The sequence below is a fragment of the Carya illinoinensis genome, chromosome 4 (genome assembly GCF_018687715.1).
Source record: "Carya illinoinensis cultivar Pawnee chromosome 4, C.illinoinensisPawnee_v1, whole genome shotgun sequence".
Lineage (NCBI taxonomy): Eukaryota > Viridiplantae > Streptophyta > Magnoliopsida > Fagales > Juglandaceae > Carya > Carya illinoinensis.
Window position 1 is genome coordinate 13,515,994 of NC_056755.1, and position 19,476 is coordinate 13,535,469.

The following is a 19,476-nucleotide window of genomic DNA, read 5'->3' on the forward strand; positions in this document are numbered from 1 at the left end:
TATAGCACAGACAACAAAATTAAATTTTGGTGTCAAAGATCAAAGAATCTTCTCAACAATGAGAACATCCTCTGTCTTGTCGCCATGGATTTGCATCTTGTTAACGATTGCCATCGTTCTTGAAAAATAGCCTATAAGTGATTCTCCTGACTTCATTCGAAGTATTTCGAACTCCGAATGAAGTGCTTGAAGCTATTGCCTCTTAGCCCTTGTTGTACCTTCATACTTCTTTTTCATGGAATCCCAAATATACTTGGTTGTGTCTTTGCAAAGAATGGTTTCCAAGATTGTGCGATCAATAGCCTGGAAGAGATAACTCTTTGCTTTAAAATCCTTTAACTTCAGCCCTTCAAGCTCTGTCTTTTGCGCATCTGTCAACATAACACCTGCTGTTGGTTCTGCTATTTCAGAAACAACAACCATCCAATATTCTTTGGACCTCAATAAGTTCTCCATGAGCATGCTCAAGTGTGGAATGACTGTCTATACAAAACTTTCGGAAGCCATCAATTTCATTTTTTTCTCTCCTTGGAATTCAACCTTTCGCTGATACTACTAATAACAGTAGGAAGCAGGGGATATATTTTTCTCATTTTTCATTGATAAACAAACAACTTATAAATAGGCTAATACATAACTGAATGCAACATGAAAATAGACACTATCCAACGTTCAAAACAAACTCCTATTGACTAGATAAACAGACTTATATTGACTAGTTAAACTGAAATAAACTTACTAACACTCCTAAAAACTAGGACAACCTAAACGTGCAAATTATTAAATTTCCTTAACAGAACTAAGGCCTCATTTATTTCTTCAAATTTAAACTATCTTATTTTATCTAATCGATGTAATTTTTTTAAATTGTCACACAAAATATAATAAATAATTCAACTTTTTCAAATCTCAAAATAAAATTAATATTAAAAAATTATATTATAATAATATTTTATTTGACTTTCAACCTGAATGATGTAACCAAACAGGACCTAAGTTTTTTGAAATTCCAAACATATAAAAACCTAGGAGTTGAAACTTGTTTTAAACTGTATATTTATCTTTTCTTTTAACAAGTTCCTTGACCTTAATTCTTTGGTTTTGAATTTTATTTTGTTGGTGTTTTCCTAGATCAGTAAGAAAAATGTTTTAACTATATAAAGATTTTACAAACTGACTTCATTTAATATGATATATCATGCTATAAATTTATTTTTATCGTAAAATAAATCAAATATATATTTTTTTATAGATTAAAATAGATCAAATATATTATATAAAGGAATATCAATTTCTAAATTTATTTTTATAAAATTATTATTTTTTTATTGTAACACTTTCAATCGGTAACACTTTTCATTTGCACTTGAAAATCTATTGCCCGCAGGTTGCTGTGCAAGTCAAAATTGTTTCTATTCGTTTTGATTTTGAGGGTCTTGTTTAGATATAAAAAGTATTTTATTTCATATTATTATTATATTTTTTTAAAATTTTTATATAAAATATAATAAATAATTTAATTTTTTAAAATTTTAAAATAATAATATAATTTTAATAATATTTTATTTAATTTTTATATAAAATCATTTCAACGTACAGACGGCACCTACATCTTCCTTTTATCCTTTTTATTATATCAATAAATGAATAAAAAATCTCCAATAATTAGGACTATTCAACCGGGCTGGATTTAAATCTGGACCGGTCCGAAATCCGGATAACTGGATTCCAATTCCAGGTTTCGGCGCGAATTGAATCCGGGCCGAAACCCGTATTGCAAAATCCGGATCTGTCTGGTCCAGATACGGGTTGTCTAACCTGGGTACCGCTTTTAAAATCCCGTAGCTGGGTTTATGTAAAAACGAGAGTTTAAGTTTTCAACCCGTTTTCATTAGGTTTTCGTTGTCTTCAGCTTCCGCCCCCTGGGCTTCATCTCTCTCACTCTCTCGCCGAAACCTAGCTTACCGCCGATCAAAGTGTCGTCTTCATCCTCGTGCCGTCATCTCTGTTTTGTGGCTCTGTCTTCATCCTCGTCTCACTGTCTCTTCTCTCTCTCTGTCTCACGCCGAAACCCTAGCCTCCTCTGCCGATCAAAGCGTCGTTTTTATCCTCATGCCGTCATTTTCATCCACGGGTATGTATTATTTTCTTCGTTTGTTTTTTTTCTCTCTTTGTTGATTTTGGGTTTATTTGAAGAATATTTTTATGGGTTAGATCTGTAATATTTTTATGAGTATGTTAGTTTTCTCTATTGTAAATACTTTTCTGTTATAGATCACTAGTGTCTCACGACCTGACTCTTTTTTCCTCGTTTGCTCTCTGCAAATTAATTTGAACAAACTGAAGAGATCCGAACAAATTAGTTGTATATTGGGATAGCAACGAGTCACTTTAGAGCTGGAAAATGTTTACCCAAATATGTGCCCCATTTAGAGGTCAGGCCCCAACCCATCACAAACCCCTCATCGCAAATAATAGACTTGCCTGAAACCCGAAGACATTTTAGTCGGATTAACACAAGGCTAAATTTCTTTAAAAAAAACATAAGACTAAAGTAAATAGACGGAAAGTTAACAATTTAACATAAAATCTTGAGGTCTGGTTAGAAATACTGCAGGTTCAGATTAAAAATAATCAACATCACTTAAAATTCGCGTGCTACTGTCCTCCACATAACCAAAATGAAATTGTCGCTTCATTTACTCGCTGTTGAATTTGAGACTAATTATAGATGAAGTAGCATTCTTACCCTATCATGCATGTTGTCTCATTAAAATTGCTCCAATAACTATTGCCATAGTTGCCTACAAAAAATAAAATAACATTTCAGAATAACAATAAGTATCTTTTAGTTTTGTTTGGTTTTTGTTTGTAATGAATAAATGGCAAACTACACTTTATACCATTGGAATTGCCTCTACTTTTGCAATTGGCATAATAATTTATTAGATTTAACAATTAAGTTATAATCATTAAGATTACGATACAAATCCAGTTTTTTGTGATTTTAACTATCGGGAGATTGCTAGTGTCAAAAGTTGATAAATTAGTGTCAGCTGTTCATTTTGGAACTCAAAAACTACAATCTGTTTAACGTTATGCCACGCACAAAATATGTCATGCCATGTACATTCATGAAGTCAACATATTCACATGCATTATAAAAGTTAGTAAGAAAACACATGAATGGCAAGCAAGTTTTAAGATTGGTCTTATGTTACGAGTGGATGTGCAAGTCACGAATTCAAGTGTGGTCCACCACATGTAAGTTATGCTATTTTAGAGTGACATGGATCCAAGCATGTTTCACCCTATATTATGATATGTGGTACTACAAAGTCAAGCGTAGTTCACCATATATTATGTGTTGGTATTTTTTGGTAAATAATATTTATTAGTAACGTTTTTGTTTAAGAGATTATTACCGTTACTTCAATTCCTTAATTCAATTTTTATTTCTCTTCTTTTGGGTGCATGTACGTATATAGAAGGTGATCTTATAGCCGTTTGCCAACTTAATAGTCTTTAGCCGTTGGTGTGTTAAAGCTCATTAAAATATCCATTGGTGGTGGCTGATTTATTCTTTCAGTTTAGAGTATTAATGTTGGCATTTTATTTCTTTCTTTCAATTGTCATTCTGTTGAAAAACATTACTGCTTTTTATCATTTCATTCAATAGCCCAGCTGAACCTTTCTAAACTGAACAACCGTCAGTCAACTTTTACTTTGATAGCTCTTTATTTCACTATACGTTACCAAATGCAATAAATTAAGTTATTGTTTAAATTTTGATGAACGTGGGTGTCCGTCGAGGCTATGTGTTCGTCCTAGTGTGGTGTTGTCTTTCTTTCATATAGGGAAGTACGTAACTATTATATTTTTTAGAGTATTTTTCAAATAAAAGAAAGGTATTCTTTGAGTAGAACTTTGAGCTCAATCGCTTGTGCTGAGTTGATTCGGGTTATACAACGATCAATTAGGATGTTGTATCCTGAAAGAGTCAAGTCAAGAAAAGTTCTTCTACACCAGTGAATTTAAGATTTTGTATATCGCAGAGGGCTTAAATCTCCTTAAAGAAAGTGAGATTTTCGTATTTTAGTCCAAACTAGCATTGTTTCAATTTTAACTTTATTGTAATTTTCATTACATTATATGATAACATGAATCCAAGCATGTTTAACTACATGTTATGATACATTAGGCGGTGCCACGGATCCAAATGTAGTTCACCCTATGTTATGATATGTTATATAAGTTCAATGATAATTGGACCAATACACACATGTTATGATGGCCACTAAATAAGTGAAAGACAAAATAAATAAGTTATGTACGAATTATAGGAAATGTATAGAGTTAGTCATTCATGCATCCACGTTACATGACCATGATTATGTTTGATTATACTTATGTTACTAATAAATGATCTATATGTAATGTGTATGTGTGTATGTGTGATGATGTAGGTAAGTTTTCAAAATTAAACTTAATGTTAAACTAAGTTAAGTTTATAGTATGGTATACTATTGTTGAGTTTTTGACTCATTTATTGTTTCTCTATTTTATATTTTAATGTCTCATATGATGATTTTGTGGGTATAAAGCAAGAGCGCTAGGAATAGAATAAATTTTCAAAGACTTAGTGTATGGTTTTTCTATGAGATTGTTATGAATGTACATAACATTTTTGACCTATGTAAAGGGACATTACACCCACACATTGAGCAAGTACTAAAAATAATCTTAGTGATCCAGCAAACATAAAAAAATATGGTCATAAAATGGTGCCATGTGAGGGAAAGAAGATTCAAAACACGAAAATTTTGTAATTTTTTTTTTTTTGGAAGTAAAACATTGCCATTCATTAGAATATTTTGCAACTGTAAATGCACCATTTGGTCCTAGCATTCATTCCTTGATGGTATTTTTGAGGTTGATCCAAAACCTTGTGGATCACTTGAGATTTCTAATTATTTCAAGAAACTTTTATTTTTTGTAATCCTAATTATTTCTACTATATTTTTTTTTATTTTTATAAAAAGTTCTATTTTATTATTTATAAATAATGTTAAATACAATCATAAATTATATAAATATCACTTATTTATTTTAAAAAGCTGTAGAATATATCTAGTTTTTTTCAAAGCTAAGGTGAGATATGAATAATGAGATGAGATGACAACGAAAAGTTTAAAAAAATATTATTGGAATATTAATTTTTAATATTATTATTTAAAAATTTTAAAAAATTAAATTATTTATAATATTTTGTTTAAAAATTAATAAAAATTATAATAATAAAATAAATTAAAATAAAATACTGTCACTGTCCAATCAGGCATAAATGTTAATATCTACACTATAAATATCACGTATTTATCATAAATTTTTATATTTTTTACTAGCTTATTTTAAAAGAAAAAAGCGTCGACAGTTGCGCACTGCAAATATCAATACTGTTGTTCTCGCTGTCTATTGTCAAAAAGAAAGTTCTTCCTGCGCATGCCAGCGGCCCAGAGCACACTTTCGAAAGGCTAATCTCGAGGCTTGCAGTTCTGCCACCGGTTTTTGCTTTCGAACTTCGAATGGCCGCCAACAATCCTTCACAGCTGCTCCCATCAGGTCCCAATCTTTGTTTTTTTCTCTCAAGAAAATCGAAGGCCAAATTATAACTGGGTTTATTTTGGGGGTTCTGTGGTGGAAAATGTGCAGAGCTAATCGATAGGTGCATAGGGTCGAAGATTTGGGTAATAATGAAGGGAGACAAGGAGCTCGTTGGTACTCTCAGGGGCTTCGACGTCTATGTCAACATGGTCCTCGAAGACGTTACTGAATAGTATGTTCCTCACCGCATTGCTCATGTCTTGTATTAGGTTTTTTATATTTAATCTGTGGTTTATGCCAATCGGGCTGGGAATTGTTTTCTTATTTGTGTACCGGGGCCATGGGACAAGGTAACAGAGGTGATAAGTAGCTTTCCAGGTTTCTATCCATTGCTCAGGAAAGTTAACAAACAAAATTCAGATATTTGGTACCATCATCTATAAAGTGCCCAGCACACAGGCTTGAGGCTTTTATTTGAATAGACAAATGCTTCTTTTTGTTATAGAGGAATCGAAGTCCTAACAGGAAAAGGAGGGAAAGGGGACACCTGATTTAAAACAAATAAACAACGGATCTCATATATCTCTGCCGCCTTTGTGTTGAGGAGATACATTGTGATCTTGCCTAATAGAGTGGTAATGTTTATTCCAAATGGCAATTTTGAGTCTGGCCCTTGGCTTTTGAGTTTTTGCAGGGTCATGTCCTAATTGGCTATGTTGTGTAAATGCAAAACCTTCCTTTTATTTTTCAGTTAGGGCCATGTGGTTCTCTTGTATAAATTCATTGTTGCACCCGATTCTTCATCTTGTGATGAAATATTTCTTGTCCAAATATTTGGAAAATGCTCATCTAGGAAAAAAAGGAAGCAGTTTTTTGGGTATCTTTAGATCGATCCATGGGAGAGGGTGCATGTACTATTTTTTTCCTGAACCTTGGTATCTATATTTTCTAGGGGGTTACATGTTTCTAATTTTGAATTTCAAGGGTAAGGAACACAGTAATGTTTTCTCTTCCACAGTATATTGATTTTCTTTTTGGTTGGTAACTGACTTGACTTGCTGAAAAAAATTTAGGTAACTGTGCCGTATTCCAAATCTTTGATTTTAGCGCATCCTTCACATGACATGTCTTTCAACTTCATGTACTGTTCTTTGTAAAGAGTCCAAGTTGGGAATTGGTGATTCTTCATTCGCTGCTTTGTTCACTTTCTCCAAGCCTTTCTGGTCAGAAAAGCTAATATTATAATATTATGTTGAGATACGGGTTCATTTGCTCTCAAATTTCCTATTCAAGATTATCACACAAAAGCTATCGAATAAATCAAGTATAGTTTTTTTTGTTGTCAGAGGCTTATTTTAAAGGGTGGTGCTAGTGTGCCGGGCATTGCACACTAGCACAAATTTCCCTTTCTATTTGTTTTTTTTGTCTTTTCTTTTTTACATTTTTTTAACATATTTAAATATTTAAAAAAAAAATACACCAATATACTAAAAGTCACTTCCTAAACATTAAGTAAAGAAAAAAATTTAAAAAAGAAATTTAAAAAAAAAATTAAATACATGATTGGTTAAAATGAGGAGACATACTAGCATTTTCCTATTTTAAATGCATGACCAAGTGGGATTGATGCCTGTGTGTTGCATTTTTTTGAACTGATCTTTTTAGCAGTCTTTTTGCTATTCCAATTCCCAGTGTTTCTTCTCAATGGAAAGTGTATTTTTAGTAATGGAAAGTGTATTTTTTGCCAACACAAATTGAAGGCATGGAAAAAGTAGAACTAGCTTTCTTACAAAGCAGAAAATAATTTGGAAAATGTAAATGATATTTATTTGTATCTTCTTCTTCTATATCACTTTCACTTTGCAATTGCTTTTCTGTATCTTCTACAGTTGTATGGTCTTAATAAGAACTTCAGCGACCAATGTGTTTATAGAATCGGTGTTGAACCACCAAACCCCCCCGCCCCCACCAAACCAAAAAAAAAAAAAAATTTGAGATATGAAAACTTAGTTTCATTTAGTGACAACGGCAAAGGTTTTACTAATCACTTAATGTTTTTTCCTGGTATATTCTCACAAGAATGCCTTGTTTAGTATGTAATGGACCAATGGTGTTGCTTTGACCCGCCCTCTGTTACTCACCCCTCCAGGGTTTGTGCTGTGTGCGTGCACGCTACTTCCAACTATGCGCTGTCTACTTTTTTTTTTTTTAATCATAAAAAATCTTGATGGTGAAAGGATCTTCTCATTCTTCCTGATTATATTAGTTTTTCTGCTTCTATGTTTGTACACAGTGAGATCACTGCTGAAGGGAGGCGGATAACAAAGCTTGATCAGATTTTACTAAATGGAAACAACATTGCCATTGTAAGTGCGACACTGTTTTTTATTCCCTTTTTGGCCATAAATAAATCAAAAGTCACAGGTCTCTCATTACACTTGAGTCTGTGAATTCTATGATTTAAACTACTCTCTGCAAGTCTTAGGTTTTTAGCTGCTTTTTGCTTATCGTAACTAATGCTAAAGGTAGCCTTACCACATTTTGAAAAGAAGAAGAAGAAGAAGAAGAAGAAGGGATATATGTTTTAGATATCTAAATCACCGTGCTTATACTTTTGTGTGAAATGCAGCTCGTTCCCGGTGGTTCGCCCGATCCAGAATGAGAGTGCAGTTAACCTTACTTGATTCTCGAGATTTTTCTCCCTTTTATTGTGGTTGGGGTCAGATTACTCTGTTTTAATGAAAATTCTTACCACCAGCATGCTTTTTTTCTCCACCAGTTTGTTGTGTAGTAATTATCATGGTTGTAGGATAATGGGAAGTGGGTTTTTCAAATGATCATGAAGTAGAGTTTTTTGTATTTTGCTACTTTTTATGTATTATTTTTTTCCCACTTCAAGTGCCATGAGCATTGAGCAGGACCTTTACTCCAGATATATCTTATGGCTTGTTTCAAAATGTTATTTGACCTTCTCTGCTGCTGTCAAAATCAATGGGCTAATTACCTATTATGATAAACAAATAATTTAGTACTTAAATTTGGAGTTTTAAATTAGAGTTATTCTATTCTCAAGCTGATGTGTAGATTAGCACATTATTCAGATCACTTAAATGATAAGATTTGATTTGTCAGATTCACATTTTAAATTTATTTTTCAAATCAAAATATGTCATGTAAGCACTTTCCTTGGTGTGCTTTACACACCGACTTGAGAATATAATTTTTCTATGAAATATAAGCTCAAATGTGGGTTTTCAAGAAGAATACCTCATCACTAAATGGGCAAGGGGATGACTTATTTTCTTGGCATTTTCAATGTCTTTTGGTGGTGTAAAGATCGAATCATTTGAAATTGGCACAGCTCCTTGAAGAATTTATTGCTCTTGTCCTCATAAAACAAGTCGGATTTATAATATCAAATAAGCATTAAGAAATACTTCCTTTTATTCTACTAAATTCACGATGTTTTTAATGAATGAAATTGAAACCCTCTGAAGACGGTGCCTCTCTCAACCGCTAACTACGATGCTCGTAATTTCCTTGACCATTGGCAAAGTGTATACACAAGTTGCTAAGGTTTATTAAAAGTTACTCAAAGTTCACGCATCAACAAATTTTTGTAGCTCATAATGTTATAAAAAATCAAAATTTTTATGTGTAATCATTTTTGCACACTTTTTTGTACACTATAGTGATATGATTAGTTGTGTATTAAAAAAAATAAATTCAGCCAATTATATCAGTAGAGTGTGCAGGAAATACGTAAAAATGACTGTATGTAATATTACTTTATAAAAATAAGGTCCTGACATTTACAGCTCGTGAAATATCTCAGATTCGAGTCTCTAAATTCTCTATTAAAACATAAAATCTTAAAATGGACTTTCCAATGTTTATAAATACTCGAGTGATATAAAATTTACATTCACGTATCCATCTTTCTATTTTAGGTGACGTGAATCCTTATAAGACTTATTTTACATATTTAATTCTTATAAAACTTCAGATATTTCATTTATAAATATCCCTTAAATACAAAATAATTTCAATTTTAAATTTTGAATATTTTCATCTAATAATTATCTAATCAGTATAACTTTTTCAAATTATCAAAAAAAATATAAAAAAATTCAATCTTTTCAAATCTCAAAATAAAAATTATATTAAAAAATTATATTCAAATAAAATTTTAATTTATGATAATTTTATTAAAATTTTTCTCTCATTTTTTAAACTCTAATAAAATATATTAATTCAGACTATTTCATTGTTATTTAAAAATATACTGAAAAATTCTTAATATCCAAACAACCCGAACCCGCTTATATTTTTTTAAAATAATATTACATATACTTAAGAAAAATATTTATTTCTTTGCATACCCGTTATTAATATTTAATACGTTTAAAATCATAATTTGAATATATATATATATATATATATATATATATATATATATATATATATATATATAAAGGAACATAATAAATAAAGTAAAATAACAAGCGTAATTACTCAACTTTCAATCCAAGAATCAGAAGAGGGATGCATGGTACCCTTTGAAAATTGTTTTCTCAAGCCTTTCTGGTTGCCCATGTTATTCGCGGGAGTGAAGGTGGAATGGTGAGGAAGAGGTCGGGCGAAGAGAGAGAATGAGTTACGTATTAAGAACACTGAGGAAAAAGCGAGAGGTGGACACAATCATCAGATACACCATCGACAATGTCCTCGTCCTCCGTTTTGGCCGCGCTTCCGACCCCCTCTGTCTCCATCTCGATGACGCCGTACGCATCTCTCTCTTCCCCTCTTCTTCCATCCCTCCCTTTCTCTCTGAATTGAATTTCTTCATCGGAACGAATTCTCAAATGAGTGAATTCGATGATGCATTTTGCTTTCTTTAATTAACCTATGCATGCAGCTTTGCAAATCGGCTGGGGAGGTGTCCAAGTTTGCTAATGTAGCACTCGTTGATATCGATTCCAACAAAATTCAAGTTTATACCAACTACTTTGACATTACTTTCATACCTTCCACTGTTCTTTTTTTTTCAACGCTCATCACATGAAGATGGATCTGAGTACCTTTTGTTTTCCTTCTTAGTTTTCACTGTACTCCCTCTTTAAAAAGAATATCTTTCAACGATATATTATATGTATAACTAATTTGATCACATGGATTGACTTCATATAAGTAAGTCGAACAATTGATTAGGTTTCTCCTACTTGAACTTCGAATGAAGTTTGCCCCGATACCTCTCTTTCTTTGACCTTTTACAAATTTGTTACGTATTTCTTTTGAGCCGCAGTGATATTTGATTTTTTAGTACTGTTACATCCATAAAAGAATTACACAAAAGAATTATATAAAAATAATTAAACAAACTGACGTAGCTTCATATAATATGTTAGAACTACTCTTCAATAAAAGTAATTTTATAATATGACGAACCTCATCAAGCTATGTAGATTTGTGGGATTGCTTTTTTGTAATCTCTTTATAGTTACAGTATTTCCTTTTTTTATTTGATCGGGCTATGTGGTCCCATTTTCTTTTAGTTATGCGCGAAATGAACCACGTAGGTCATTAGGTACAAGTAGATTTTGCACCCTCCAACTACCTAAAGCTTACACACCGTCCTTCAATTTAGATTGTTAAGATGGATGGAAATTAAGTGATGTGGCACAATCTTGACGGTTAGATCTTATTGGAGGGTGCAAAGTGTCAGTTTTGATTCAGTTTGAAGTGCAATGAATCAATTTTAATAGGTCTTAAGTGTAAAACTCCTAATCGTTTGAGGTTGCAACGGGTAATTATCCTAGGTACTTCTAATATTGTGACTTTGATCATGCACCGCGCAAAGAATGAGAATTTGTTTCTGAGGAGTAAATTCTGAGCTGAATCTCTTTTAGATTGCTTTTGATGACATGCATCTAGAAATCTGGGACTTCAAATTTCAGATTCTAGTTTAAACTTAGCCTTTTGTTTTTGGCAGTACTCCAGATCATACTAAATGGGTAGGTGCATTTCACAAGAAGCAGGACTTCATTGATGTTGTAGAGGTAAGCGAACTCAAAAACCGAATGACTTTGAGACTCTCTATTATGTACATTTTTTGCTCTTGCCATAGGAATGAATGTTCATTTTCATTTTTATGCTTGCGTGAAACTTATCTGCCTTGTCATTCAAACCATTATAAGCTTCTTCCAATCTACATCAGGACATGAAGAAATTTAATACATCATGGGAATTCTTGTGATTGCAATATGTAGCAGTTACATTGGTATCCAGAAGAATTTTTCCTTTAAACCAGTTCTTTGTAGGGTTAATCACAGGATTAAGTCACTAGTTCTGAATTGAGATTTTGCAGTAGTCAGGAACTGTGTGTTCTCTTATTTGCAGCCTGCCAATTGCAACATTTTCTTGTGAGCAGTGGAGGTTGAGTCCTTGAAAAGTTTTAGTGCGTGGAAGATTTTAATGCTTAAATTGAAAGAAAGAGGCAAGGGGGAAATTTTCCTTCCAGCTGGTTTATTATGGGAATACTTTGTTGTGGCATTCTTAGGTGGCCTACAACGTAATTGAGTCTCTAGTTGGGAAAAACTGTATACTAGGAAGAGAAATGCATTGCTATATGGTCTGTTGGAAACTTGGATACTCTGGAAATCTTGAGGGAGCATTGCAGTTTTAGTGTAAGCATTTTGATCTTCAGTTTGACCTCACAAGATTTATTGCAGAAGTGAGGTAGTTCTTGGATTCTATGGTGAAGAATAAATAAATTACGTTTCTGGGACTGGAAATGTGCTGCTCTACGGTAAATTTCCAGCCCAGTTCTCCTTCAGGGAACATTGCAACTCTATTTCTCTTTGTAGAACGCTCTTTTATTTATTTAGTTTTTTGAACTTTTATCTTGTTCCTTGTTTTGCATAAAATTTAAATTATTGCGTAACCACCCTGTGCTTTTAACCCTTTTCCATTATAAGATCTAGATTTTCAACATCGAACCACTTTGTAATTTGGCTCTTTTTTAATACAAGGCCTCCATCTAATTTGTCATCAAATGGATGACAAATATCATGTAGAATTATATTAATGCCTACCCAACTACAGCGGGCCCACCCACCGTCCTACCCAGCAATGCTGTTGGCAGCATGGTTGGGTAGGCACCGCCAAAAATGGCCCTAACTAGTCATGCTGTCATTGTTGGGTGTAAGGTTTGTCATTGCAATTACCTATAAAAGTTAGATAATTAGTTGTTGCAATTGATTTCCATTGTCAATTTGACAAGAAATATGGGGGAGACCTTATATTGAAAAAGGGACAAAAGTTAGATAATTGAAAAAGTCAACATAAAATGATTCTCTTATAATTTCTCTAAAGTTTTGTTACACAAGATTTGAAAGTTCTTGCTCGTCCAAAGGATGATATGCAAATAACTACTGTATTGTAGATGATTGGTGCTTCTAGTTATATGTATGGTAGAAGTATGCATAATGCTCTTTAACGTTCTTGCTGGCAATGTACAGAGGGGCCATGAAAGGCAAGCTGATAGTGAGTTGCGCTCTGCCTTCAGAGAGAATACCAAAGTATCAATTGTTGTACAGGGATGTGTAAAAGGTGAAGTGACCTCAGTAAGACTCGATGGAGCTTTTAGATTATCTTATGGAGTACATGTTGATTTGAAAGAATGCCAAGTTTTTTTTTTTTTCTCTGGGGGAATTTCCGCAAAAAAATTGTTAAAGAAAGTGAAAGTTTTTGCAGTGTAACTTTCTTTGGTAGATTTGACATGAACAAGAAAAAAAAAAAAAAGAAAAAAAAAAAAAAAAAAGAAAAAAGAAAAAAAGGAGAGAAGTATTAGAAAATTGCAAAGTTTGTTTTGCATGCTACCAAAGGTGCCCAGGCCCGTTTCCTTGTCATAGTAGATATTGTACCATTCTGCAGAAGAGAGAGATGGGTTCTAGAACGCACTACTTTAGTTGAGCTTATCCTCGTGGAAGTCCTATTTCTTTTGGTATAGATTTGCTTTATCGAATTATTAATGGGGATTTAGGCAAGTTGCAGGTCAATTCAGCTCACGTATTATTTATCGTCGACTCTCAAAATGTCTCTTTAGATTCCCTCTCAAGAAATTGCTTATTCTCGTCTACTTCCAATGCAGAGATGGCTACTCGGTTATTCCCGTATAAAAAAGAGGCTTCTATCGGTATCAATTTGAATCCTTTAGAGAAGAGGAGAAGAAGAAGCTATGTGGAAAAGGCAAAAAAAAGAAAAAAAGAACAAAAAAAAAAAAGAACGTTCACTTTAAATGGGTCTTGAAAATAACTCTAGCTGTCTGTTATTTCACTTTTTCTCTTCAGAAGCTATTCTCTCTCAAACCAACCTCAGCCATCATCCTCCATTTTCTTCTGCCTAGAGGAGATTTGGAGCTTCGACTCCTCCCTCCCTCTTATTTGGCCACCAACAGATTGTTCATAATGCTTTTCTTTTCCGAATTTTTTTTTTTTTCTTCCATCTATAGCACCTAGGAGTGTCGATCTGCTGTTTACTGGCCTCTAAAGACCACCACGCGCCTCACATGTGAGTTTCACACGCTGCCACACTAATGAGGTTCTGCCACCGTCATGCACAGCACCACTAAGATCAATGGCTTCAGTTCTCCTAGAAATGACCACTAGTTCTTTTCCTAGTGTGGCGCGTGAACCTCACGCACCACCATAGACAGTGGAAGTCTTTTGCCAAGGTATTGACGCTTCCTTTGGTTGTTGCGTTCCTATGTTTTTGCTTTCCCTAATGATCAAGACAAAGCGGTTGTGGAAGGCTTCTATAGCCAGTTCAAAAATAAAAGATGCAGCATACTTCTTTTCGCTGCAACTTTTAGTCGCAATGTGTTAGTCTGTTTATCAGACTATTTTAAAACTACCTCAAGCGGTTTCCCCTCAGTGGAAAATGGGTGGGAGCTATTTTTTTTTTTTTTTGCTCCAGATCCTTTTTTTTTTCTTTTTCTTTTTTTATTAGTGTTGCATTTGTTTGTTTTGGAATGATTGTTGAGGACTTCCACCTCTTTAAATCTTATATCATGTAACTTTTAGTTTATCTAAAAACTTGCTTGCTTAGGAAAAAAAGAGTTCTGCTATATACAAGCACAGTTGCGTACTAATTTGTGTACCAATACTGATTCATTCACATTTAAAATTTAAATTAACACTGTTTTCAATAAAATCTACTTTCTGATCAATCACATCGCATTGGTGCATAAATTAGTGCACAATTGTGCTTGCAACTATATTTTTCTGAGAAAAAAATGGTCTTGAGAATGCCCTATATTTTCTTCTTTGAGTTCTTCTATAGGGTAGCCACTATTTGCAGTACACACAATGCACTCACTACGTGGCTGCTTCTATCATTTTTTTTTTTTACACAAAACGTATGTTTTGATAGGATTTGAAAGTTGGTTTCTATTTTCACTCACATTCAAAATCATCTCGCGAAAGACCTGGCCTTCTCCCTCGACAGCAACCAGCATCAGCAATGTCTTACCCAGTGCCACTCGGTGATGACGTCTCTCTCGTCAATGCCACCAAGCGAAGCTCCTTCTTCTGCCCAATGTCGTTGCTCCCCGCGAGCTCGTTGAACGGAGCAAATTTGATTTGAATCTAGCGACACTACTCTAGTGGAGCTTTGTTTCACCGTTGCCCCTGCTCATCTTCTTAGGTAACATTTCATGGTCCCTTTTTCCTTCCGTATTGGACATTCTTTTTGTGTATTGAAATAGATGAATCTAGGGTTTTGTGAGATGGGTATTGTGGCTTAGGGCATGGAAAAAAATGCACGAGTGTGTTTTCATTTGAATGTTACTTTCTCCCTCTTTGAGACTATGTAAAATATGCTTCCTGGTAGGATTTATGAGGAAGAGCTTAAGCAAGTTTAATGATTTGAAATAAAATGCATTTAATTTCAATGGGAATCTCAAATGTTATTATCTTTATTTGGTTGTGTTATTTTTGTGAATAATTGTTCTTATGCTCTAGCTTGATTAAGATCTTTGACTTTAGTTATTCATGATGAGATTATTGGATTTATTTGCAATATTTTGTTTACACGATTGTTGGTTTGGATGCTTGAGAGTGAGTTTCTAACTCAAAATCTTGTGAAGTGTACTTAAAACAGCATTATAAGGTTTGAAGATCCTCTCAATTTCATTATTAGCTTGCCTTACTTTATTAATAAACAAACTGATTGGTTAGAATGGGAAGACTTTTCCAAAATGGAAATAGGATTCAAAGGATAAACAAAAAAAGAAAAAAGAAGAGGAAGAAGAGAAGCTAAAAAAATAAAGATCAACTTAGCAGGCTTATTAGATGGTTTGAATGTTTACTGGGTTCATCCTACTTCTGAGAATGGACCAAGCTTTTGCTTTTAATTTTTTCCTTCAATACATTTTATAGAAGGGACCACTTTGTACTTTTGCAGCTATATATATTAGTATGGTAGTGTATGTATTTGGGGCTTAAGCATTTTGACCTGAAGATTTAGAAAATAAAGATCTCAAAGTGACAATTATTAACAAACTCTAGCAAAATAGGTCTGATTTTGGAAAGAATAAGTAGTTTCCATTTAATGCAAAATATGGAGTATTTTGGTCATTCCACAATATGTTAACAAGTGAAATGAGTAAAATATCTCATATTTTATACTAAACAGATCCCATTTATTTCACTTAAAATGGAGAGGATGATTGTCTGATCTGAAAGTGATTTTGAAAAATACAAAATGGTGCATAAAGCTAGATGTGTTCAAAGGTTGTAGAGATATGATGATACTAATGAGGATATAAAATACAAAGGTACTAGGAGAATATGATGATGTCTTTTGGAACCTTTAATCTGAAATTTATAATCCCACATTATGCCACTTTTTTGAGTTCTCTAATGTCATTATGAAATCAGACCTACTTTTTTGGGCAATTTTTCAATTGCTCTGTTACTTGAAATCTTATTTCTTTTATATTCAAATATGCAACATGCCAACATATAGCTTAAAGCAACTTTTATTCAATGGTGTGTTGTCAAATACTAGAAAGTTCATTTAAGATACACAAATGACTATAGAAACTCTTTTGCTTTATGAAATGAGAACAACCACGTTTTAGATTTGAGTTACATCATTATGAATCTAACTAATTGCATAATTGAAGCATCATTTTGATGTAAATATGTCCTACCATTCGTCGAGTAATCTGGTAGACTTTAGTCCATTTGATGATTTATTTCAGGTATATTTATTTGAATTTTTAAATTCCAGATATTAACATATTAATTTCTTTAAAGTCATTCCATTTTGCCTAACAACATACCTGTTTGAGCAAATGCCACCTTATATACCCTACCTTCCGCCAAGTAATTCGAAAGACCTGCGGCAAGAAGCGCCCTCGGCATCAACTATGCCAACTAGTGCAAAATTTGAACAAAATCATGGAAGTTCATTCAGGATGACTGACGAAAGTTTTCATGACGCCGATGCTATTATAGTTTTGTTTGCCTGGATTTTATGCTAATATTGTTTTGATGCTAATCCATCCATATATTTCCATTTTTAAAAATGTTTTCGATATAAATGAAGATTTAGAGGGTATCACTATTGTCCCAGATAATGAGGTATGAGTTGAAGCACCATGATTCGGTATGGAATTTGATAGTGCAAAAGAGCATACGACCTACTATAAGCAATATGCCAAGTAAGAGGGTTTTGGTCTACGGACATTCAGGATTAGGAGAGATAATGATGGGAGGCATGTGTATGTGACCATTGGTTGAGCTCGTGGTGGAAAGTACCAACCTAAGGGTAGTAATATCTCGAAACCACGGTCAACAACTAAAACGGATTTGAAGACAAAGGTAAATGCGACGTTGAACAAGAATGACGGATTATAGTTTTGTTTGCCTGGATTTTACGCTAATATTGTTTTAATGCTAATCCATCCATATATTTCCATTTTTAAAAATGTTTTCGATATAAATGAAGATTTAGAGGGTATCACTATTGTCCCAGATAATGAGGTATGAGTTGAAGCACCACGATTCGGTATGGAATTTGATAGTGCAAAAGAGCATACGACCTACTATCAGCAATATGCCAAGTAAGAGGGTTTTGGTCTACGGACATTCAGGATTAGGAGAGATAATGATGGGAGGCATGTGTATGTGACCATTGGTTGAGCTCGTGGTGGAAAGTACCAACTTAAGAGTAGTAATATCTCGAAACCACGGTCAACAACTAAAACGGATTTTAAGACAAAGGTACATGCGACGTTGAACAAGAATGCAAATGAGTTTTCACTACTATTGAAAATGCGCACAACTATATAATTGTGAGCCCCAAGAAGACAAGACTCTTGCAATCTCATAAGTGTCTAGATGAATAAAGTCAAAGGAGTCTCGAGGTCAATGATAGAGCCGGTATACGAATGAACAAGAATTATTATTTTCTTGTCGTTGACATGGGGTGTTTTAAAAATTTTCAATTTTAAGAGAAAGATTATCGAAATGTCATTGATAGGACTAGACATTTAAGGTTGGGTAAAGGAGGCAGCAGAGCACTTAATCAGTATTTCAAAAGAATGAGATATCATAATAATGTCTTCATTTCTAACATGGACGTGGTTGATGAGGGAAGATTATGGAATGTGTTTCAGGTTGATGCTCAGAGTTGAGCGGCTTATAAGTATTTCAGAGACTTTGTAACCTTCAATACAACGTACCTAACAATAGGTACAAGATGCCTTTTGTTCCATTTGTTAGTGTTAACCATTATGGGCAATCCATACTATTAGGGGTGAGATTGTTTTCAAGCGAGGACACACATACTTTGTGTGTTCTGAATGTGGTTGTATTGCATGAATGGTCAGGTGCCCAAAACCATCACAACTGACCAAGATCGAGCAATGAAGAGTACTATTGCCATTATATTCCCTGAAACTCGTCATAGATATTGTTTATAATATATAATGCACAAACTTCCAGAGAAGTTAGGATCTCACACCAAATTTAATGCGAGGTTGAAAACTGACATTTAAACTGCATTATATGACTCACAGACCACCACAGAATATGAGGAGAGTTAGGGTCAACTACTTGGAAGTATGATCTGGTCAGCAATAAATGACTTTAATTCTTATACGAGGAAAGGTCTTTTTGGGTTCCTTCTTACTTGAAGAGTGTGTTTTGGGCTAGTATGAGCATGACCCAAATGTTGGAAAACATGAATGCATTTTTCGATAGGTATGTTCATTCCGGAATGACATTGAAGGAATTTGTTGACTAATTTGATAATGCTTTTAAAAAGAAGGTTGAGATAGAGACAAATGCGGATTTTAATTTTAACAACCAAACTATTCCATGCGTGTCCCATTTTAACATTGAGAAGCAGTTTCAAAACTTATATATAAATGTAAAGTTCAAAGAGGTTCAAGAAGAGTTACTGGGCCTAATGTGTTGTTGTAATTGTTTGGTAAGCACACAATGGTGCATTTTAAAATAAGATGCCTTGGATGAAATATCTATTAATGATCACATCAAAACAATCCAATACTCAGTTTACTATAACGAAGAGGAGGTGGAAGTAAAATGCACGTGTGCACTGTTTGAGACGAGGGTGATTCTATGTAGGCATGCACTTAGAGTTTGTTAGTTGAAGAAGATTAATGTGCTATCAGATGTATATGTCTTGGATCACTAAAGAAATGACTTAAAGAGGAGATACACATTACTCAGCAGTAGTTATGATGACCAACGGGACAGATCAGATGCACAGAATTATGAGTTTGTAGTTAAAAGATGTTTGCAATTAAGAACCAAAATATCCTCAGATAATGAAAAAGGT

General features: G+C 33.6%; 2 protein-coding genes across 3 annotated transcripts; both read left to right on the top strand.

Moving 5' to 3' along the window:
• The first annotated feature begins 5,433 nt into the window (after window positions 1-5,433).
• LOC122307289 (sm-like protein LSM5) lies at window positions 5,434-8,566 on the top strand. The gene is made up of 4 exons (XM_043120065.1): window positions 5,434-5,622; window positions 5,713-5,836; window positions 7,898-7,970; window positions 8,234-8,566. The coding sequence occupies exons 1-4, from the start codon at window positions 5,586-5,588 to the stop codon at window positions 8,264-8,266; spliced, it is 267 nt and encodes an 88-aa protein (XP_042975999.1). The 5' UTR covers window positions 5,434-5,585; the 3' UTR covers window positions 8,267-8,566.
• A 1,549-nt stretch (window positions 8,567-10,115) lies between these two features.
• LOC122307290 lies at window positions 10,116-15,408 on the top strand. Of its 2 annotated transcripts, none has more exons than XM_043120066.1 (4): window positions 10,116-10,388; window positions 11,597-11,663; window positions 13,125-13,229; window positions 15,037-15,408. In XM_043120066.1, the coding sequence occupies exons 1-4, from the start codon at window positions 10,327-10,329 to the stop codon at window positions 15,247-15,249; spliced, it is 447 nt and encodes a 148-aa protein (XP_042976000.1). In that variant the 5' UTR covers window positions 10,116-10,326; the 3' UTR covers window positions 15,250-15,408. The 2 variants fall into 2 exon arrangements, with proteins under 2 accessions (XP_042976000.1, XP_042976001.1); XM_043120067.1 differs by having other exon boundaries at window positions 13,125-13,215.
• Window positions 15,409-19,476: the final 4,068 nt, after the last annotated feature.